The sequence below is a fragment of the Cebus imitator genome, unplaced genomic scaffold (genome assembly GCF_001604975.1).
Source record: "Cebus imitator isolate Cc_AM_T3 unplaced genomic scaffold, Cebus_imitator-1.0 Scaffold509, whole genome shotgun sequence".
Taxonomy (NCBI): Eukaryota; Metazoa; Chordata; class Mammalia; order Primates; family Cebidae; genus Cebus; species Cebus imitator.
Genome location: NW_016107824.1, coordinates 444,652 through 468,057, shown reverse-complemented (window position 1 = coordinate 468,057; position 23,406 = coordinate 444,652). Strand labels below are relative to the sequence as shown.

Here is a 23,406-nt window from a genome sequence, read left to right as displayed (position 1 = left end):
CTCGCTCAGGACGGGTATTGGGGTGTGCCGGGGTGAGCCTCGCTCAGGATGGGCATCGGGGTGTGCCGGGTGACCCTCGCTCAGGCGGGCCATCACGGTGTGCCGGGTGACCCTCGCTCAGGATGGGCATCGGGGTGTGCCGGGTGAGCCTCGCTCAGGACGGCCATCATGGTGTGCCCAGTGACTCTCGCTCGGGACGGGTATTGGGGTGTGCCGGGGTGAGCCTCGCTCGGGATGGGCATCGGGGTGTGCCGGGTGACCCTCGCTCAGGCGGGCCATCACGGTGTGCTGAGTGACCCTCGCTCAGGACGGGCATCGGGGTGTGCCGGGTGACTCTGGCTCAGGACGGGTGCCAGGGTGTGCTGGGCCTCCTGGCTGTGCTGCTGCTGTAAGACCCCAGATGGCCTCCCACGACAGCAGCACACAGGGGCCACCCCTCATGCCAGCAGGCTCTGGGGGAGGGGCTGAGGCCCACCAGGGCCTGGTGCTGTTTCTCTCAGGCCCACAAAAGAATCCAGGTCAAATATTCAGTAAAACAAGTGAACCAGACACCTCTCAACACCCCACCCTGCTGGGGTCCAGCAGTGACTGTCCAGCTCCTCTCGACAGGAGGGGCTCCGAAGCCCACACGGAGGCCCACAGGGAGGCGCTGGTGCCAAGGAGGACAGGCCTTTCCTGGTTCCCAGGGCCTCCGCTGATGCCCACCTCCTGCCCACCGCACCTGACCACGCTGGTCCTAGAACAGTGGCTGGGCTGCCCCACACTTTCTTCCTCAGGCAAAGCCATGGCCTCTGCTCGTCCCCGGGGAAGTTCCTGGAGCCTCCTGCTGGGAACTGACCTTCCCTGCTGCTTGCTCTCTCAAGTAACTCAACACAGACAGCACAAGCCACCGAGGGTGGGGAGCCCGGGACAGCGGCCGCAGCCTCAGAGCCTGCACTCCCGGCCCGAAGCTGTCTCACGGCGCGTAAGTACAAGGTGCGTGTGTGCAGCTTGGGAGGGCACGGGACACATGACTGTGAGCGTGCGCAGGCACACGTATGTGCCCGAGGCCGTGGGAGCACACAGTGCGTGAGAGCAGTGCTTCGGCCTCACCTGTCTGCTCGCACACGCCCTGCAATCCACACGGGTTATTAGCTGGAATAAATCATAAATACTTCATTATACATCATGCTGCTAGACACATAAAGGCCTCATCCATCACCTTGCCACTCCTCAAGACCCACAGTGCGCTCCTCAATCTATTAAACAAGATGGATGGGTGTGCCCCGGTGGGCTTCGGGCTCATTTATGGAGTGGAGCGCTGGGCGTTCAGGCAGGACCCTCCCCAGCTCTGGAACTCTGTGCTGACGGGAAGCAGAAGAAATGAAAGGCTGCCCACCAGGAGGTGAGCATGCTGTGGCCCTGGGGTAGCCTGACTGGGTGGCTGGCTGGCTGGAAAGGGGCGTGCAGGGAGGGCTGTGGGCAGGGGTGGACAAAGCCTGTCCCAAGTCCCGTGGGGCCCCCTGTGGTTCGTGCTCCATGTGTCCCCTCTGGACCAGACAGCCACCGGTCTTCCAATAGCATCTCTTAATTGCATGGAGCCACCCCGTCCAGGCTGCTCCTGCTCACAGCTGCTGACACCTGGGACACTGCCGGGTGCCCAAGGCCCCCCACGCAGCTACTGAGGCAGGTCCCCACTGGCCTGCACCACCCAGAGACCCCGTGCAGCATGGAGCTGCTGGCCTGCTCTGGTCCTGCTGGAGGCCACACTGCCTGCACCCAAGGCGGCTGGATGCCCGGCACCCTCTCAGGCTGCTCTAAGTGGAACTCTCTGGGGGCCCAGTGTCATCACAGCATGACAGCGCGTGCATGTCCTCAGGACACAAGATAGAATCCCAGGTCCGCAGGCGGTGCTGAAGGGGTCACCCCCGGACTGTACCTACACACTGGGCCAGTGGGCAACAGAGGCTTCCAGTAGGGCTGGGCCATCGGACACGGCTGCAATCTCTCTGCTCTCCAGCAGCCCACGCTGCCTGAGCCAAGGGTGTGACCCCAGTTCTGAGGTGTGAACACAGGCTGTGGGGAGTGGGCTGCAGTGTGGGAACAGTGGGGGGGAGGAAGAGGTGCTGATGTGGTGGGGAGAGGCTGACTGGGGAATGGGGGAGGAAGAGGCACTGATGGGGGGCCGGAGGCGGGCAGGAAAGTGCTGAAGCAGCAACGGCCCAGACGGAACTCCAGAGACAGCAGCTGACGAAAGCGACCATTCCTAAAAGGCTCCATCACCTGACTGCAGTTATGAACCTTCCCTACCTGCAAAGTCACAGGAAGACCGGGGTGCGGGGTAGCAGTGGGAGGGGTGTGAGGCCATGATGGCCGATTGAGGCAGCCACGGGGTGAGCTATGGCAGGTCTGCACAGGAGTGGTTTGGCAGAGAGCTAAGCTCACACAGGCACATGCCTTGTGTGTAGGTCCCAGGAAGCTGTCCGCACCCCATGACTGCCCAGTGCCCTGTCCTGGTTCCAAAGCTGCAACACAGTTACACACGGGGCCGAGGCCGCAGGACAGTCACACACGGGGCCGAGGCCGCGGGACAGTCACGCACGGGGCCGGGGCCGCGGGACAGTCACGCACGGGGGCCGGGGCCGCGGGACAGTCACGCACGGGGGCCGGGGCCGCGGGACAGTCACGCACGGGGGCCGGGGCCGCGGGACAGTTACGCACGGGGCCGAGGCCGCAGGACACTCACAGGGCTGAGGCTGCAGCACAGTCATGCATGGGGCTGACACTGGGAGAAACTGGGGGGACAGCACGAGGAACTCTTGTGTGCTATTCCTAATTTCCTGNAAAATTGGAATGCCATTACTATGGAAGAAGAGAAGACTAAGTCCCAAGGTGTAAAACTCTTGGGAATGCAACTGGCTTTTTTAAATATGTTTTTTGCTTTTTGGTTTATGGAGCAATTTTCTTCCCAATCTCCAGGAGCACCAGCCCTTTAAGTGAGGCCATCAAGAGATAAGTCACACCAACGCCAGCTTTGGATTATGATTGTGCAACAACTTTTTAAAGAACAAATTCACATAAAATAAGTTTATGAATACAAGGAATGAGTGCTACAAACACAGGAAAGGCCCATCAATGGCTGATTACACACACAACCAGACCTCTCTGCGTACTGCAAGGCTCCCTACGTCTCTGCAGGCGTCTGTGTCTCTCTCTGCAGGCATGGATGTCTGTGGGTGTATCTCAGATCTCTGCAGGTGTGGGTATCTCTACAAGTGTTGGTATGTCTGCAGGTGGGTGTCTCTGCAGGCGTCGCTGCATGTCTGCAGTCATGGATGTGTCTCTGCAGGTGTGGCTGTGTATCCCCTGGGGTGGGAGGCCGGGCGCTGAGATCTTTGAGGAGTGGCGACATTGTCTGCCCATCCTCTCTGGCTGAGCTGTTTCTGGCACGGTCAGGCCCAGCGACCCTGCTGTAGGCCTTGTCCAGGGGTCTTTCCCCTGCCTGGGCGTGGCTGCCTCTGCTCTGAGATGCTTCTCTAGGAGCCAGTGCTCAGGAAGGACTGGTGGGTGCAAGGAGTCATTCATTCCCCGGCCCCCAGGCTTCAGATCCCCGGGAGTTATCCATTCCCTGGGTTCCAGGCTTCAGATCCCCAGGAGTCATCTGTTCCCTGGGTCCTGCTTCTCAGTGACAGCCCTGCCTGGCCTGCAACCCCAGGGTCACCACAGGTCCCAGCTTGCCCACTGTGCTACACCCAGGGTTTCCACTGAGCCTCGTGAAGGGCAGAACTGCAGGGGTCAGCATACAGCATGGTGCAATTCTCAGGCCCACAGGCTTCTGTGCTGGAGAAGGTGCAGCCACACCTGTGGGGAAGGGCTGTGCCTGAGACTCGCTGGCAGCTACGGGCAAAGCCCATCGGTGCAGGTCAGAGACCAGTCTCTGTGACAGACGCCTGTCTCAGGGAAGATTTTTGACGGGAGCTTCTGTGCCCAAGAGTGTGAGAGAGTGTGTGTGTGTGTGTGTGTGTGTGTCACCAGTGCTCGGGTGTGTGCGTGGCGTGCGGGGCCTCAGTGCCCGGGTGTGTGCGTGGTGTGAGGGGCCTCAGTGCCCGGGTGTGTGTGTGGCGTGCGGGGCCTCAGTGCCCGGGTGTGTGGGGCCCTCAGTGCCCAGGTGTGTGTGGCGTGCGGGGCCTCAGTGGATGGTGGCAGCCGTGCATCTTTTTCCCACCCTGGGCATCGGAGGGTGGTACGGCTCTCAGCCCGACAAGCACCAGCGGTCCAGCCCCGCCCTCCAGAGTCAGAATCTCCATCATCACTGCTGCCTGCAGCTCCTTCTGGGTGTAGGGAGAGACTGCTCACTGCCCACAGAAAAAAGACCAAGTCCACGTGCGTCTCCCAGGCCTGGCCGCCTTTGCCTGCACATTCCTGGCATCCTCCTCGCAAAGGCCCCTCTAGGCTGGGGCCCTTCAGGGTCCCTCCTGCTGTGCACGCGGCCCCTCTGCCCCAGTGCCTCTGGTCTACGTCCCCTGACCGGTGCCTGGTCTGCAAGGCTTGGCCGCCTCCACCCACAGGGGCCGCCCCGCGGCTTCCCTCCCAGCCCTGAGCTTGGCCTCTGGAACATGTCAGGCTTCGTTCTAGCTTCTCAGCCCCAAGGGCTGGCACCTCCCTGCCCATTCCCACACTGCCCAGCACCTGTCTCACCCACCTTGCTGTGCCCCTGCCAAGGGAAAGAGTGGCTGGTTTTCTTCTTCCAGGCTTGGACCCTGCTATCAAGGGTTTAGGGGCATCGGAGCAAGGGTTTTAATAAAGTCCCGGCCGAGCAAGGGCAGGCTGGACACCATGGAGGAGGCCCTGTGGCAGTGAGGGTGACCCACAAGGTTCACAGGCTCCAGGGCGACTGGCCGTCCAGACCCGGAGCGCAGAGGACACACGTGATCATTGTGAAATGCAGGTCAAACAAGTTAAATTATCTTTACTTTTCTTTTTAGAGACAGGGTGTCACCATGTTGGTCAGGCTGGTCTTGAACTCCTGACTTCAGGTGGTCTGCCTGCCTTGGCCTCCCAAAGTGCTGGGATTACAGGTGTGAGCCATGGTGCCCAGCCGATAACCACCACTTTTTATAACAACATAGTTATCAAAATGCATTGATTCTGGAATGACAGTTGGCTGCCAATGGGCTATCTATCTCCTCAACCTGACTCTCGCGTTAAAGGAGTTTTGGTCTGACAGATATAACGTAGCAGTCAACACACTGCTTTACCTGGACTGATAAGCTGCTTTTGGATTCAGCGCTATTTCGCGTCTCTGCCTTCCACTGTAACTGAAAATAAATCTCCCAGTCCTCAGATTCTCTCCCTGGAAGTATGGGTGGAGTGCGGTGCTGAGGCTCCTGGTCCCCCCGGCGAAAGACCTTGTCTGTGGGCCGGGGAGGAAGCACTCCTGGCCGGGGCGTCGTGACCCGCACGTGAGGTAACAACAGTGCCTGTGCTGTGCAGATCCGGTTCCTGAGCCTGGATGTGGAGCGACACCAGCCCCCCAAAGCTCTGTCCCAGGAAACAAGGTGTGGAGAGGCCCAGACCCAGCCTGTTGGACTTTTGCTCCCAAATGCAATGACGCCAGCGACAAAATGTGTTTGAAGCTCGGCTCCTGGTCGGTGAGGAAGTGCCGAGGGAACCCCGAGGCCCCTGCCTGAGCTCCTGCCCCTGAGAGCTCTGCTCTCTGCCTCCAAGGCCCCTGCCCACGAGCCTGGAACAGGTGCCCCCATGTAGGTACAGAGTGGCAGCTGGAAACCAACTTACAGGAAAGGCTCCGCCAGTTGCCCCTGGGCAGGGGAGGTGGCTACAAGGAGGACAGACAGGCTCAGAGGGGCAGCAGCGCAGGCGGCCTCCATTGAGGCAGGAACTGGCCATCGCCCCGCAGGAGGGAAGGTGCTGGAAGCTCCGGTGCCCGTGGACACTGGAGGCTCCAGTCATCCAGGTCTCCCCTGTGGGCCCGGGGTGGAAAAGGCTTCTTGAAGGCAGAGGGAGTCCCAGTGATGGCCTAGACCCAGCTCCCCGGCCTGGGTGCAATCCTCACCCGGAGGCTCCCCAGTCTGGGCTCAGTCCCCACCTGGAGGCTGCCTGACCTGGGCTCAGGGCTCTGGAGACAGAAGAGACACCTTATGTTAAAAAGAAGGGGTCACCAAGTGCCAGGATTCAACATGGCTGTGGCACCAGCAACTCTGGAGGCCAGAAAATGATACAGAAGTGACTTGTAACCCAGAACCCCATACCCAGCCAAACCGGCAAGCAAGCTGAGGGCAATACGAGGACACAGGGCCACCCAAGTCTCCAATACTGACCCTACGCTTCTCGCCTCAGGAAGCCCCATAGGAAAGCAGCCCCCAGAGCTGGGGGGTGAAGGAGGGAAGTGGAGGACACTGCGGGCAGAGGCAGAAGCCCTGACCCAGCAGGAGGGAAGGAAGGGCTGTGAAGAGGAAGGAGACTGGTGGCAGACCAGCCCAGCCCATGAGGAACTGGTACCTAGACCAAGAAAATCGAAACTTTCCTGACTCTGGAAAACAAAAAAAAAAAAAACAGCAGTGTCTCCTGGGCTTAGTTCTCAGTGGGGATGCCAGGTCTCAACAGTGCGGACCCTGCACACGACCAAGCCGGGCCGAGCCTGAGGAGCGGCCTCCTGTGGGAGTCTGGAGGTTGCGGTGCCACGGCCCCAGGGCGTGCAGACCACACAGAAGCCGCAGGCGGCGGGTCCTCAGGATGTAGGGACGGCACAGAAGCCGCAGCCGGCGGGTTGGGGGAAGGGGTGCAGCTGTAGACCTTGTTCTTGAACTGCTAAAACTACTTGGGTCTTTAAACCATGGGTATATAACTTTGGTTTTAAAAAAACCAATGGAAAAACACTCACCCTTTGCCCAGAGTCCTCATGCGTTTTCTAGGGAACCCAGGCTAAGATACATCTGATGCCCGTCTCGTGGGCCTGGTGAGGCCCTGTGAGCCCCAGGGGCCCCGCAGGCTGCAGGGGAGGGCATCTGGCAGGAGAGTTGGGGCTGCCCCTCCTCAGCATGGCCTGTCAGTCAGCCTGGCACCTGCAGGCAGCAAAACATGGCCTTCTCAGGAGCTGTCAGCATGCACACGTGGCTCAGAGGGAAGAGACAGGCTTCACCACACAGCCCGGCCAACAAGAGAGGCCCAGTGGGTCCCTCTGCCAGATGGAAGGGGCTGGGCAGGTAAGGGCACTTCTGCACCTGTCCTCCCTGTGGTCACCTCTGACCTTGGCTGGCAACTTTGGCACAGGGGCTGGCACCAGCTAGGCCAGCCTTGGTTCCCACCAGGATGCCTGTGTCCCTTCCCTTGTCCCACAGAGGGTCCGTGTCCTGTGAAGGGAGGGCGGCCAGAGAGTTTTGGCCAAGGACACAAAGGCCCTAGGGCTTCTGAAAAGGTGCCTGCTCTGAAGGAGGGGATGGCTGTAAGAACAGCTCAGGTGCCACCATCCGACCTCCAATGTGCCACCAAGCCTAGGGCTCAGCATCCACCTCGTTACCACATGGAGAGGCTGTGGGCCAGAACCGTGATACCGCCGGTTCCTACTGGGCCTCCATGGTGCCCCCTGGCCAGCTCTGGCTCCACAGGGAAACCCTGGGTGGCTGGGGCTGCTGCCCCTCTGATTTTCTGCTTCTTGAGGCCAGCAAGTCCCACTAAATCACAAGGTCCCTTTAACCCTTCTGGCCCAGATGTAAGCACCGCATGGCTGAGAGCCAGAGGGTCTGGGGATGCCTGGCGACACATGGAGCCCTGGCTGGGCCCTGGAAGAAGTGACCTCGGACAGGCTTACAAGCAAGCCGGCGCCTGGCAGTGGTGCCCATGGGCATGGAGGGACCAGGTGACAGGGCCGATGCTCAGCCTCGGGGAATGGGGCCACCTGGGCCCAGCTCCTTTCTCCCTCCCTGAGCAGGATGTCTCTGTCTGGGGGTTCTCCAGCCCCCCACTCCCCATCTTTCCCCATGAGCTCCTGGTAATCCTCCAGGGACCCAGGGCTCCTTCCCCCAGTCCTTGCCTTAGAACTCCTGGTGGTCCTCCCGGGATCCCCAGCTCCCCCTGCAATCCTTCCCCACAAGCTCCTGGTAGTCTTCCCAGGACCCAGGGCTCTTCTCTATGGAGCTTTGTCATCGGACTTCCTCCCCTGGCTAAGCCTAAGACTCCATCCACCCATGCAAGGACACCGGCCTGCCCCACTGCACCCTCCTGACCCTGGTTCCCCCAGGAGGGGCTGCTGCTCCCACCACCTGCCTGGCAGGGGCACCCACCTCCGTGCTGCTTTCCACTTGGCCCAGGCAGCAAATGTGCCCGTGTGTCTCTGAGCGAGGGCAGGTGGAGTCAGAGCATCGGGAAAGACCATTTTGGCTGTCAGAAGAGCTACCTGAGGGAGACCTTTGACATGTCCCTGAGCAGCGGGGACCCCATGGCCTTGAAGCCCCCTGTGCAATCTTGAGGCAGAAGCAGGCTGTAGGCTTGGAGGCAGGAGTGGTCGGCATCGAAGCCGGCAACCTCTCCTCTCATCCTGACCGGGAGGAGGCCGCTGAGGAGCTATGGACTGGCTTCGGCCATCCCAGCCGTCCCTGGCTGTGTCCAGCCAACCCCAGCTGTCCCCTGTGCCTGGCAGCTTATGCCAGAATCCATGTGTTGGGAGGGGCTGGCCAGGGAAAGGGTTAAGTTTAATTTCTCCTGATTTCTATTTAATATCATGCTCTCCCCGCAGGAGCAGCAGCTGTGGGCTGATTGCAGGTTCTCATCACGCAGGCGGCATCGCTAATGGCCTGTGACAAAGGCATGCGGCTTCCAGGCCTTACCCCCGAGAGCCAATTAAACACATACTCCCTTCCTGTTTGCAGCACATTACAATGAAATTAAACTGAATTTCAAAACCATTTTCTCCTAAAGACACCTCTTTACAATAATTAATGCACGCTATTCCACCCCAGCTGAAATCCGCACGGGTGCCAGGGACTGCGGGGTTTCCTCGCCCACAGCCCTGCATGGCGCAGGCTGCCCTCCCAGCAGCTCAGAGAGCCCAGCCATTCCAAAGTCCACAGGGTTGTGGCTCCTGTGCTTTGAGAAACATCTTCAGCTTTTTATCTGAATTTAAAAATAAAAGAAGAACCACAGTGTGAGTGAGGTTGGGGTCGGGGCATCCAGAGGGCATTGGAGGGGCACTCAGAGCAGGACGGGCTCAAGTCAGGCTCCTGGAATTCCCAATCTGAAGGGAAGTCAGGGACAGGCTTAGTCCCTGGACCCGCTTGCATCCTGGGATGTACACAAACGACAAGCCAGGTGGGAGGGCTGACTGTGCCGGCCACGTCCTGTCGCAGACAGGCCTCTAGGCCCAGCCCTGGGTCCTCTGCTGATGCCCAGCCACAAAGGTGCCTCCCGGGGTCCCTTGGGGAGCCTGTGGGATGCTGCATAGGGCACTGGCCTCTGCTATAGGGGCTCACAAAATCTTCACTTTGCAAACGTGCTCAAAGACCACATACCTAGCACGCCTGCCTCACAGCAGCACAGCTCCTGAGCCTCCGGGAGCCACAGATCAGGCCACAAGGCAGTGAGGCTGCAGAGAACACTGCATCATCCAGCACCCCTCCAGGAGCCTATACCATGTGCTCTCCTGCCTCCCAGCACCCCTCCAGGAGCCCGCCCATCCCCTGCGCTCTCCTCCCTCCCAGCACCCCTCCAGAAGCCCATCACCCACGCTCTCCTCCCTCCCAGCACCCCTCCAGGAGCCCCTGCCCCGCGCTCCCCTCCAGGAGCCCCTCCCCCGCGCTCTCCTCCCTCCCAGCTCCCCTCCAGGAGCCCATCCCGTGCACTCCCCTCCAGGAGCCCCTCCCCCGCGCTCTCCTCCCTCCCAGCTCCCCTCCAGGAGCCCATCCCGTGCACTCCCCTCCAGGAGCCCCTGCCCCGCGCTCCCCTCCAGGAGCCCCTCCCCCGCGCTCTCCTCCCTCCCAGCTCCCCTCCAGGAGCCCATCCCCCACGCTCCCCTCCAGGAGCCCATCCCCCACGCTCCCCTCCAGGAGCCCCTCCTGCCTGCACACTGTGTCCCCCGACCTCTGCTCTCTGTGGAAGGACATGGGGCAGGCGTGTTTCTGATTTTGGGCCAGGAGATTCTGATGTGTGAAAATGGGCCTCTCTTTTTGGAAAATATTATTTCAGAGTATTATAATATAATGATGTTCAGCACAAAATAAAGAAAAGCCAAAAAAAAAAAAAGGAAAAGAAAACCTACCACCATCTCACACCCAGAGTTCAGGAACAAAGTTCCCGTGCAGATCTTCCGGATAAATCCACTACCTGTGAACACCTGCACCTGCACACCCAAATATGTCCACTATCCAAATGTCCCAACATGCCCCATGGGGCGGGACGTGGGATCCTGGACCAAGTTGGCTTCTCACAAAGGAGGGGGTGGGGCAGGCAGCGGTTCAGGGCAGGCTCAGAGAGAGCATGAGGGTGGCAGTGGGCGCTGCCGTCTTGGCTGACTGCCACAGGGTTCCCGGGCCACCTCGATCTGGCTCTGGCGGGCAGGTTTCCGCTCCCCCACAGGGCTGTTCCGGCAGGCGGAGAGTGTGCTAACTGTAGAACGGTAAAGGAACAGCCACACCGCAAACCTACCACACCGTAGCAGGTGACTGAGGACCCCAGTGTGAGAGGAGGGTGTGCAGGGCATGACAGCGGCTGGGTGTGGGGGTGACAAGGTCTCTGGGTGCAGGGGTGCACTTGGGAGGTGGAGGGCACCCCGGCCCACGATAGGCAGAGGGGCCACAGGAAGGGGTGTGTGGGGTCCAGCGTCTGTGGTCAGGATATGTACTTGCTGGGGTGGCTGCCACGCTGAGGGACAGTGCCTTGTCTCGGGGCACCAACGGACTGACGGACGAGGCCATGGACCCTGCTCTAGAGGCCAGGTGCTCAGAGGGTGCAGCACCGGAACAGCAGCCCCCAGCCCTACCCGCACCACCCCCATCTTCTGCCTTTGGCTGAAAGTTCTGGAATTCCCAGCCTTGGTGTCACTGAACCTGGGCAAGGCGTGCTCTTGCCTGTCCCCTCCCCCTCCCCAGGGTCTCCTCCACGCCCGCGGGGCTGGATCCTACCTGTCTTAAACCAGCCATCCCCGGTGAATGCGCTTTTAGTTTCTTCTGGTTTATTCCAGTATTCTCGAAACACGGAGGGTCCCCTCACCAGCAGCTCCCCATCCTTCTCTTCAAACCCTGGGGTCACCTGTGGAAGATGACGCACGTGTAGGTCAGAGCCAGCACACCACCTGGCACTGGCGTTGCCAGCCTGCCCATCCAGGGCCACGTGCTTTCTGGAACTGAGCATTTTGTTGGAACATTTGGAAAATGCAGCTTTCGACAGGTAGAGGCCAACCGCCCCGAGCTAAGCATTCCGCCACCCTTGGCGCAGGCCCTGGTGCCCTGGCCAGGCCTTACCCCCGAGAGGTAAGGTGGTGGACACTGAGGGAGCTGGGTGTCCTTTCGTTCGTCCCAGAACAGCTACCCCATCCTCTAGACTCCAGCATGTGACTGGAACCGCCCTCAGCACTGGGGGCCTGGGCTGGATTCAGGCAGCCTGTCCACTTCTAAAGCCTGTGCTCAAATCCCATCTTCAGGGTGTTTCTCAAACCAGGGAGCACAGCAGCGGGCATCTGTGCACACCTCGCCCTCAGGGACTGGGGCAGCTCGGAGTGGGCAGCACCCTCCACATGGCAGAGTGACTAATTACAGGAGGGAAGACTCCTGGAAGGGAAGGTGGGGCCCAAGAGTGGAGGGTCCCTGGAGGTCCTTGTTAGACATGTGGGCACTGCTGTGGCCCCAGGAAGCACAGCTGTGGTGTTCTTCTATGGTGACCGTGGAGAAGGCAGGAGGGAGGCTGGGTTACATGAGCCTGGGCTAGGGCTCCCTGCACATCAGGAGCAGGTGGCATGAGCATGTGGGAGGCCCTGGACGTGGTGGGTCTGTGAAGACACCAGCCAAGCCCTTAGCTCAACGGTCAGGAGGATCTGGGGAGGGCAGAGAAGGAACCCTCTAGCCCTTCAGGTGGGCAGCTGCCAGCTCCATGACCCTCACCCTTCTCAACTGCGACAGCGTCTGGCTGTGACCCAGGTGGTCAGGGATGTGCAGGGTCTCACTGAGGCTCATCACCTGCCATCTGGAATGGACTTCAAAAAGGCAGGGGCCAAGGCAGAGGCTGTGAAGCCGCAGAACACACTGATCCGATGCGCAGAAAGGCAGCTGACATGCCCCTGGGCCAACACTGCCTCCTGCACGGCAGCCCCGGCCGACTGTGTCACCTGCTGCTAACCCGGCACCTGGGCTCCTCCAGGAGGCGCGGACGCCATGCATAGGGCATGCAACGCCTGCCTCACGCGGTGACGGGCTTTCCGTGCGGTGCCCAGCCTCACTCCTGCCTGCTCACAGGCTCGTGTTTGTTTTTTCAAAGGAAACCACGGACTTAATTTGGATTTCATGAGATTTTCCACTGCTGTCCTTCATCTGCTCCACTGCTGTGGTCAGACTGCTACTGGTGAGCACACTCGTGGGACGTACAGAGAGCAAGGCCAAGGCCCTAAAAATAAAATGACATTGAAACCAGTCCCAGGGAAGGAGGTCAGACTTTACGGAGTTATGCCAACCAAGTCACAGTAAAACAAACACATCCACATCTTCATTGAAGGTAAGTAAGACCAAGAATCTCACCCCTAACATTACGAATGTCCAGGGTACAATACGAAGTTACTCAACATGGGAAAACCAGGAAAATATCAACTCATATGGAAAAAGAACACGACAGCACGGAGACAGCACAGTGATTGGAGTTACCTGAAAAACACCTGCAAGCTCTATTATAAAAATGCTCCAGAACTGAGGGCGCACTGCAGGAGGCCAAGGTGGGCACATCACCTGAGCTCAGGGGTTTGAGCCAGCCTGGGCAAAATGGCAAAACCCTGTCTCTACAAAAAAGACAAAAATTAGCCATGTGTGTTGGTACATGCCTGTAGTCCCAGCTACTTGGGAGGTGGAGGTGGAAGGACAGCTTGGAGTGGAGGTTGCAGTGAGATGAGAGAGTGCCACTGCACTCCAGCCTGGGTGACAGGGTGTCCCCCCCCACCAAAGAAAAGGAAATAGTAAGGGCAAACGTTTGCACATACATGGAAAAATAGAAAGTCTCAACCAAGAAATAACAGATACAAAGCAGAACCAAACGAAAATTTTAAAACTGAAAAATACAGAAATAAAAAAATGTCACTGGATTGGCTCAATGGCAGAATGACTCTGACAGCGTGAAGACAGAGCAATAGCAATGCCCAAACTGAACAACAGAGCAAAACGACCAGGAACATGAGCATGCAGAGGGCTAGCACTCACGCTACTGGAGTAACAGAAGAAAAGATGAGACTCAGGTGCAGGAAGGCATGTGACAAACTTGGGCTAAAAATCCAAAATTTGGTGAAAACACAAGCCTATAAATTAAAGACGCTGAGAAAATCCCAAACAGAACAAAGCAAAGGGTGTACAAGTACAGACACCGTCATCCAGCCACTGGCGCCTGGACAGGAACAACAGCTCCCGCGACCACTGGTTTCTCCATGGAAACAATGGAGGCCAGAAAGAAGCAGGGTCATATTTTTATTATTATTATTTTTTGAGCCAGAGACTTACTCTGTTGCTCAGACTGGAGTGCAATGGCATGATCTTGGCTCACTACAACCTCCTGGTAGCCTCCCAAGTAGCTGGGATTATAGGTACATTCCACCAAGCCTGGTTAATTTTTGTATTTTTAGTAGACATGCAGTTTCCCCATGGTGGTCGCACTGGTCTCCAATTCTTGACCTCAGGTGATCTGCCCCCTCAGCCTCCCAAAGTGCAGGGATTACAGGCGGGGGCCACTGCAATGGGCCAAGGGTCATATTTTTAAAATGCTGAGAGAAAAAAATTAACACAGAATTCCTAATCCAATAAAAATACCCTTCAGGAAGGAAGATAAAATCAAGAAATTCTTAGATGAATAAAAATAAGATTATTTGTTGCAAGCAGATCTGATCTAAAGAATTCCTAGAGAATGTCCTTAGGACAGAAAGACACAGGTATCAGAAGGAGACTTGGAACATTAGAAATAAAGGCAAGCAGCAGAAGTGGGAAATATTCGGATGAATGAAGCTGAGTTCCTTTCTTCTCAAGTTTTCTAAAATGTTTTTGACTGTTGAAAGCAAAAATTACCATTTTGTTGAATGGAGTTTACAACAAATACAGGAATTATGACAACTACAACATAAAGGCAGAGGGGTCAGTAACCGATACGGAGGCCGGGATGTGGCTCCACAGTCTTCTGGAGCTGTGAAAATGTTGGTTCTACACAGTCTGTGAAAAACAAAGCCTGTATATTTTATTCCCTGGAACTATTACTAAAAAAACGATGCAAAGCATTTATGGTCAAAAACTTAAGAGACAAAATAAAACAGAATAAGAAAAAAATGACCTCAAAGATAGTAAAAGTTAAGCAATAAAACCCTCAGGAAACAACAGTAAACAAATAGTAAAATGGGAGGCTTAAATTCCAGCATACCAATAATTACATTAAATGTAAATGGTCTAAACATACCAATTACAAAGCTTGTCAGGCTGGATTAAAAAACCACACATAACCCAACGGTATGCTGTTTATAAGAAACTTTCTTCAAATACAATTATACAGGTAAGTTGAAAGCAGAGACAGAACAGTATATACCAAGCAAACACCAATCAAGAAAAATTAAAACAGCTATATTAACATCAAAGTAAACTTAGAGCACACAGCATTACCATAAGTATTAAATGCACAGCATTACCATAAGTATTAAATGTTTAAGACACAATCATTTATAAATGTGAATGTACCAAACAACAGACTTTCAAAGTATATGAAGCAAAAAACTGAAAGCAGAAACAGGCAGTTACAGTTGAAAAATTCAACCCCTCACTTTGTAAGAGAACACGTGGTGAGAAAATCAGCAAGGATATAGAAGAACTGAACAACACTATCAAACATCTTCATCTAATTAACAGAACAGACATTTACTAAAACAAGGACACACACTCTTGCTGTTCCCCAGGCTGGAGTGCAGTGGTGTGATCATAGCTCACTGCAGCCTCAAACTCCCAGGTTCAGTGATCCTCCCACCTAAGCCTCCTGAGTAGCTGGGACAAAAGGCATGTAACACCATGCCCAGCTAATTTTTTTTTAAACTTTTTGTAGAGATGTGGGTCTCACCATGTTGCCCAGGCTGGGCTCAAACTCCTGGGCTCAAGTGATTCTCCTGCCTTGGCCTCCCAAAGTGTTGGGATTACAAGTGTGAGCCACCGTACCCGGGGAAGAATATATACTCTTTTCAAGTACACCAGAACATTCTTCAAAAGAAACCACATTCTGGGCCACAAAACACAACTTAACAAATTTAAAAGAACTGAAATACACCAAGTATGTCTTCTGACTGTAATGGGCTTTAACTAGAAGCCAATAGCATAATGATAATGGAAAAATATCCAAATATTTGGAAAATAGGTGCCATATTTCTAAATAATTCACAAGTCAAAGAGGAAGTCTTAAGGAACATTTAAAATATTTTGAACTAAATGAGAATAAATATATATCAAAATTTGGCGATGCAGCTACAGCAATGCTTAAGGGCAATGTACATCATTAAATGTACATATTACAAAGAGGAGAGGCCTCAAATCAATAACTAAAGCTTCACCTTAAGCAACTAGAAAGAGAGAAAAGCCAGAATCAAGCAGAAGAAAACAACAAAAATCGGTGAAATTGAAAACAGAAAAACAGTACAGAAAAATCAATGTATCCAAAAGTGACTTCTTTGAAAAAAGAGCCATAAAACAGATAAACCTCTAGAAAGAATAACAAAGAAAAAAGAAAGAGAAGACACAAGTTACCAACATGAGGCATGGGAGGAATATAACGTCAGGCCCTGACATCATTAAAAGGTTATTAGGAGAATTCCCTTATTAACATTTTTTAAATCCTGTTTCTGCGGAACCCTTATTAACCTTTCAATGATTTCATGGCCTGAAGGGAAACTCTACACACAAAAAGTTAACAGATTAAATGTACCAACTCCTCAAAAATCATATGTTCCAAAAGTCACCCAAGATGCAACAGATGACCTGAATAGTCTTACAAACACTGAAGAAATTGAATTCATAGTTCTTTTTCTTCCAAAAAAGAAACACTGGTAGGGCGCAGTGGCTCACACCTGTAATCCCAGCACTTTGGCAGGCCAAGGAGGAAGAATCACTTGAGGCCAGGAGTTCAAGACCACCCTGCACAATATAGCGAGACCCCAACTCTACAAAAATAAAAAGTTAGCTGGGCATGGCGGCACACATCTGTGGTCCCGGCTACTTGAGAGGATGAGGCAGGAGGATCGCTTGAGCCCAGGAGTACAAGGCTGCCGTGAGCTCTGACTGCACCACTGCATCCAGCCTGTATTCTGGAACGAGACTGTCATACATACACAATAATAATAGAAAAGAAAACCTCTAGGTCCAGATGATTTCCTTGGTGAATTCCACCAATAATTTAAATTAGAAATAATACCAATTCTACACAATCTCTTCCAGAAAAAAACAGGAAAGGAGGGAACACTTCCCAACTCATTTAATGAGGCCAGCATCACCCTCAAACACAACCCGGACAAAGGAGGTGCATAAATGGGAAATTACAGACCAAAATTTCTCATGGATACAGATGCAAAAATACTCAGCAACATGCTGGCAAATCAAATCCAGTACTAAATATAAAAACATGACGCACCATGACCAAGTGGTGTTTACTGGGAATGAAAGGTTGGTTCAATTCAATCTACCATATTAACAGCCTAATAAATAAAAATGATTTACTGCAGAACCAATGCAGAAAAGGTTTTTGAAAATATTCAAATGCGTTTGGTGATAAAAACTCTCAGCATATTATAGATAGAATCAGCAAAAAGCCAATAACTAACACATCTGCTGAAAGACTGAATCCTTCCACTGTAAGATCAGAAATAGGAATGTCCACTCTTACTGCTTCTATTCAATATGGTATTGGAAGTCTTAGGGCTTTAATCATACAGATTGGAAAGGAAGAAATAAAACTGTCCTTATTTGCAGAAAACATGATTGTATTTGCAGAAATTCCCAAGAAATCTACAAAAATCTCTGAAAACTAGTAAGCGAATTTAGCAAGGTAACAACTAAAGTATTTGAGGCCAACACACAAAAATCAATTGTATTTCTACCTACTAGCAACGAACAATTTAAAATTAACAACAGAACAATTGAAAACAGCAACAAAAACCTGAGTGTACAGTGCCTCATGCCTGTAATCTCAGCACTTTGGAAGGCTGAGGTGGGCAGGTTACTTGAGGCCACGAGTTTGAGACCAGCCTGGCCAACACGGTGAAACCTTGTCTCTATTAAAAATTAGCCAGGTATGGTACACACATTTGTAATTCCAGCTACTTGGGAGGCTGAGGCATGAGAATCACTTGAACCCAGGAAGAAGAAGTTGCAGTGAGTTGTGATCACACCATTACACTTTAGCCTGGGTGACAGGGCAAAACTCTGTCTCAAAAAAACAAACAACCCCCCACCCCCTGCCATACTTACAATAGTTTAAAAAGAAGAGAAGAAAAAGGAGGAGGAGGACTAAAAGGAAGAGTAAAGAAAAGAAGAAACATTTAAATATAAATCTAACACAACAAGTACAGCATCTATATGCTGAAAACAACATAGAAGAAACCAAAGTAGATCTATGTAAATGGAGAGACATACCATGTTCATGAATTGGAAGACTCAACATAGTAATTGTTAATTCTCCCCCAAGTGATCTCCCCTATCAGAATGGCTAAATTCCAGTCAACATTTCTCTCTCTCTCTCTCTCTTTTGAGACAGAGTCTCGCTCTGTTGCCCAGACTGAAGTGCAGTGGCAAAATCTTGGCTCACTTCAACCTCCACCTCCCAGGCTCAAACAATTCTTGTGCCTCAGTCTCCTGAGTAGCTGGGATTACAGGCATGTGGCACCACATCTGGCTAATTTTTTTGTATTTTTAGTAGAGACAGGATTTCACCCTGTTGGCCAGGCTGGTCTTGAACTCCTAGCTTCAAGTTGACCTGCCTGCCTTGGCTTCCCAAAGTGCTGGGATTACAGGCAAGAGCCACCACGCCTGGCTTTCCAATCAAGATCTCAAAATGACTTTTTGTAGATATAGACAAGCTAATTCTAAAATTGATATGTGCACCAAAACAACTCTGAAAAAGAATAAAACTGGTAAAACCGCACTACAATTGTAAGACTTAGCATAAAACCACTACAGTCAAGACAATGTGGTGTCAGCAGAACAGAAAGATAGATCATGGGAACAGAACAGAGAACCTACAAACGGACCCTCTCAAATATGTCCAACTAATTTTTGGCAAAGAGGCAATGATAACTCAATGCAGAAAGGGTAGTCTTTTCAAATGATACCTGAACAATTGTTTATGCAAAAAAATGAACCTCCCACCTAAACCTCAGATATTCCCCCCAAAAATGCAAAACTGCATGCAAAAAAATGAACGTCCCACTTAATCCTCACATATTCCCCAAAAAAATGCAGAACTATATGCAGAAAAATGAACCTCACACCTAAACCTCACATATTACCCAAAAATTCACTCAAAATGCTGCATGGATATAAATGTAAAACTATAAACATTCAGATGAAGACCTAAAAGAAAACCCTTGCAACCTGGAGTTAGACATGACAGCAAAAGCTTGATCCATGAAAGAAAAGAAAAGAGAAGATCAAGTAGACTTGCTCTATGAAATAGAAGAGAATGAAAAGACAAGACAGAGAAAATACTGGCAAATGACCTATTCTAAATCTCAACAGCAAGAAAATAAACCAGTTAAATGGTCTGAAGAGTTAAACAGATACTTCAAAACAAGACCCACAGATGGCAAATAAACGTGTACAGATGTCCCACATCAATGGCCACTGGGGAAACAACTACTCACTGAAACTATAGCCAGGCACTGAAACCATGGCCAGAGCAACACTGAAACCATGGCTAGGGTGACACTGAAATCACAGCCACAGTGGCACTGAAATTACAGCCATAGTTGCACTGAAACCACGGCGACAGTGGCACTGGAACCAGGGCCAGAGTGACACTGAAACCATGGCCAGAGCAATACAGAAACCACGGCTAGGGCGACACTGAAACCATGGCCAGGGCGACAGGAAAACCACAGCCAGGGCGACATGGAAACTATGGCCAGAGTTATAAGGAAACCACAGCCACAGGGACACTGAAACCACGGCCAGGGCGACATTGAAACCACAGTCAGGCACTGCTGAACGCCAGCCAGAGTGACACTGAAACGATGGCCAGAGTGACACAAAAACCACGGCAAGGCACTACAAACACCGGCCAGAGCAGCAAATGGAAAAATTTCCGACGATACGAAGTGCCGGACGGAGGCAGAGCACCCAGGATTCTCACCGGTTGCTGGTAGCAATCCAAAATAACACAGCAATTCCACAAGAACAGCCTGGCAGTTTCTACTAAAGTTAAATACACACTTAACATGACCAAGCAACCCCACTCCGAGGTATTTACCTTAGAGAAATATAAACTTATTTTCACACAAAATCCTGAAATTAATAAGGTTTATAACGCTGTACTTACCATGGCCCCAATCTGGAAACAACCCAAATGTCTTCCAATGAGTGACTGGATGAACACCCACATCACAGAATACTACTTGGCAATAAAAAAGAGCAAATTCCTGGCACACACAGCACCCTCGGGTGGGTCTCAATGGCACCATCTTAAGTGAGAGAAGCTGCAGGCTCGAAATATAACACTATGGGATTCTAGCCATAAGAAATTCTTGAGGAGAGAGAACTCAAATGGAAACAGATCAGGGGTACCGGAGGATAGGCGAATGCTTCTGGGTGTGAACCTGCTCTGATCCTGACTGCGGTGGGAGTTCTGTGAATCCACAGATGTGTGAACATTCATAAAACTGTGTGACAAGAAAAAAGGAGTCAATCTGACTGTGTGCCACTTGTCAATGTGGTGAGGCCTCTCCACTCATGGCCTGTTCCGCGGTGACAGTGACCCGAGCACCTCAGCCCCTCTCCACATGGCAAGCACACAGGCTCGCTCCATCCAGGGCTTGAGCTCCACACAGCTGCCTGCATGGCACTGACTCACTAGACAGAACTGGGAACAAGGTCAACTGAATGTCAGTCCCGGACACCTGTGAACTTGAGTTCTGGCCATGAAAGGGTGAAGAGGGAGAAGGGTACCGACCACGAAGAGGAATGTCACAGAGAGGAATCCAAAGCCATGCGAAACAATGAGTATTTCCGTGACTAAAACAGAACCAAGGTTTCAGCATGTTCACTCTTCTGGAGCACAAGCCCTGAGGGAGCACAGACCGGAGAGCCAGGAAGGACCAGGACGGGCCGGTGTCTTCAGGAACCCGAGAGGTGGGGTGTGGTCGAGACAGGAGCCCCGGGAGAGGGGTGTCAGGACAACCACATGGGCTGGGGCCTGAGGCCAACCTATAGAGGGTGGGGGGCCAGGGTCCACCAAGGGGCAGCCACCCAAATGGGTTTCAGGAAGGTGCACATGGCACTGTTGGGGCCACAGTGGGGGCCTCGGAGGATAACACCCCAGTGAGGCGCTGCAGGTGACCCAGGCCAGGCAGCGCGCACCGTGTGACCCTCCATACAAGGTCGGCTGCTACAGGAGGCCGCCGTGAGAGGCTTTCGTGGGGGAAAGAATGAGCACTTCAGGTGGTTCTGAAGCTTGTCATTAAATTACACTGAAAGCCACCTGCGTCCTACTTGTTTGCTGGAGCTAAAATGTCCAGCCACAACCACTGCTCCCCATCTCCAATCATCGCCCCAACCCTCACCTGGTCAGGTGTGGAAACCAAGGTCCAGGGAGGGTATGTGGCTGGAGAGCAGCCCACGGCCCGTCTGCCTCTGGGTGGGGAGCCCGGATGTGCCCCTGAGGGCTGAGACAGCGCCACAGAGAAGGCAATCTGCTGAGGTCAGACTCGATTCTTCATCTTTTAAAACCTCAGGGCAACAGTCAATCATGTGTGGTATCAGGTGTGGACACTGGCTTTACAGAAACTAATTTTCTTTTAAATCAAGATTCCATTTCCCCATCATCCCTAAACCTTTCTCCATGATGTGAGTTCACCTGTGATGAGTCGATTCTCACGTTAAAGTCCTCACAGAAATGAGACAACATCCTTTCTTCTCGTTCACCTTTGTCAATTTTAGAATAATGCCCGAGACTAGGAGGCCACCAGCGAGCTCTGCACAGGCACCCACCTCAGCATGCAGGGCTCTGTGACCCTCTCCACACCTGTCCTGGGGGCCTGTGGTCAGTGTCGCCTCAGGACAGATGCCAGGGACGGGCCAGTTCATATTTTTAACCAGATTCCCGCCATCAACAACGATCTCTCCTGCTTTCTCTTAGGGGTGCCCTTAGCCGAGGCCTTCATGGCCCACGTCAGCGTGCCGCTGTGGATGGGGCCCCTAGGAGGAGCTGTGCGCCCAGTGTGGGTCCCCGAGGCATTCTGCTTGGGCTCCCTCTGCTCACTGCTCCGTGAGCGCACAGACGAACACTGGCCGGCACCTGCAGTGTCCAGGAGGCCGGTCCCCTGTGCGGAGGGGAGTCCATCTCCAGGGGAGACGCACCCGTGGGACCACCCCAGGGGGCCAGCTTGGACAGACGGCAGCCCGCCTGCCGAGAGCAGAGTGGCCTACCTTGGTGCCCCTCTCGTCTCCCTCTGCGTACACGGTGTGGCCGCCACCTTCCTTCTGTGAGTTTTCTGAGACAATGCGCACCTGCACGCCTGGCAGTGGGGTCCCCACAGAACCTACAAGAGAGGAGAAACACTGAGGGGAGGCTGCAGTGACAGGGACCTGGGGAGAGAAGTGCGGGCTGCACTCGCATTCCGCTGGGCTCCCGTGTGCCACGTGCGGGAGTCAGTGTGTGAACGGAGCAACATGCCCCGGACCCAACAGAAGATGGCCTAGGAAGCGGGAGTGCAGAGCCACATAGGACATGCCGGCGGGCAGTGTGCTCAGGTCCAGCGGATGCCATAGTGATGGCCACGCAGCACAGCAGGTGCTCACACTGCACCCGGGGCCTGGCCTGCCCTGGGCCCCCCATACATCACTTTCCCAATTACCTCCCGAAGCCTCACAGCTGCCCACGGACTCTGCTGTCGTCTCCACTTGTATAGACTTGATGCCTAAGGAGGGCTGGCACCTCACCCTCATGGCCTCAGGGCTGTCCATGATGAGGTTCCTGTGTGTGTCCGGGACACAGTGGGAGGTGCTGTCCTGCGCTCTGCATGGCAGGTGGGCCACACCTTGGATGGGCTCATTTATTAGACACCCACAATTTGCTCAGTGTATCAATCCCACCTGCACAGTCCCAAGCTGGCTAAAATCAAATCCTATACTGGCCAGGGCGGGACAGAGCCCAGGCTGGGGGTGGGGGGTGCACCCTGCCAGCATATACACGGCTGCGGCAGCCTCACTCTGCCCGTGCTCTAAGATGGCGGTGGGACACAGAGGCTGCTTATGGAACACAGCCTTGGCGATGTGGCATCAGCATGGGCACGGCCTAGGGGCAGAGCAGAGACGGGACTTTCTGTCCATCCACGAGGCGTGAGGCCTTCACCCTGGACTTCCTGTCCACGCACGGGACATGAGGCCTTTGCCCTGGACTTCCTATCCACTCATGGGGCGTGGGGTGTTTGCCCTGGCCTGCGTCACGGGAGTGCCCGAACGCTTATCACATGTGAGAGTCCACGCTGAGATTTCAGGCACTTCAAGGGGCAGCATGGAGGGTCAGTGCAGTGAACTCTGTAACCCACGGGGCGTCCCGGCCCCCAGACACTTGGTGAAGGGCTGCTGGTGCTGGGATCACTCTTGCTGGTCTGGCTAGACCTGTTCACGCCTGGGGTCCCAAGGGCGAGCCCGGGCCACCTTGGGAGTTCTCTGTGGTTCCCCATGTGCACACACCTCACACCTTAACTCTGGCCAGAACCAGCAGGGGGGCATGGTGGGCCGGCTTCAGCCCCCTTTCTCCCGTCCTTCCTCCACCTTTATGTTTTCCTTCTGAAGATTTTAAAATGGAGGTGAAACCCACGTAACATGTGATTCAGTATTTTACGGTACACATACACACACACACGGCACAGCCCCTAGCTCGCTTCAGTCAGAACTCCCGCAGAGCCAGGAAACCCGTGTAACACGTGATTCACCATTCCACAGTACACAGCACGGCGGTATTACACACACACACACACACACACACACACACACACAC

General features: G+C 53.8%; 1 protein-coding gene across 4 annotated transcripts in view; it reads right to left on the bottom strand.

Annotated features, from left to right (window-relative positions):
• ACSF3 (acyl-CoA synthetase family member 3) overlaps nt 1-23,406 on the bottom strand; it is a 63,533-nt gene that overhangs the window by 10,163 nt on the left and 29,964 nt on the right. For all 4 annotated transcript variants that reach the window (XM_017513924.2, XM_037733252.1, XM_017513925.2 and 1 more), the window contains 2 exons: nt 21,831-21,943; nt 11,112-11,238 (listed from right to left, as the gene is read on the bottom strand). In XM_017513924.2, coding sequence (XP_017369413.1) covers nt 11,112-11,238; nt 21,831-21,943 — 240 coding nt within the window. The remainder of the gene's footprint in view (nt 1-11,111; nt 11,239-21,830; nt 21,944-23,406) is intronic.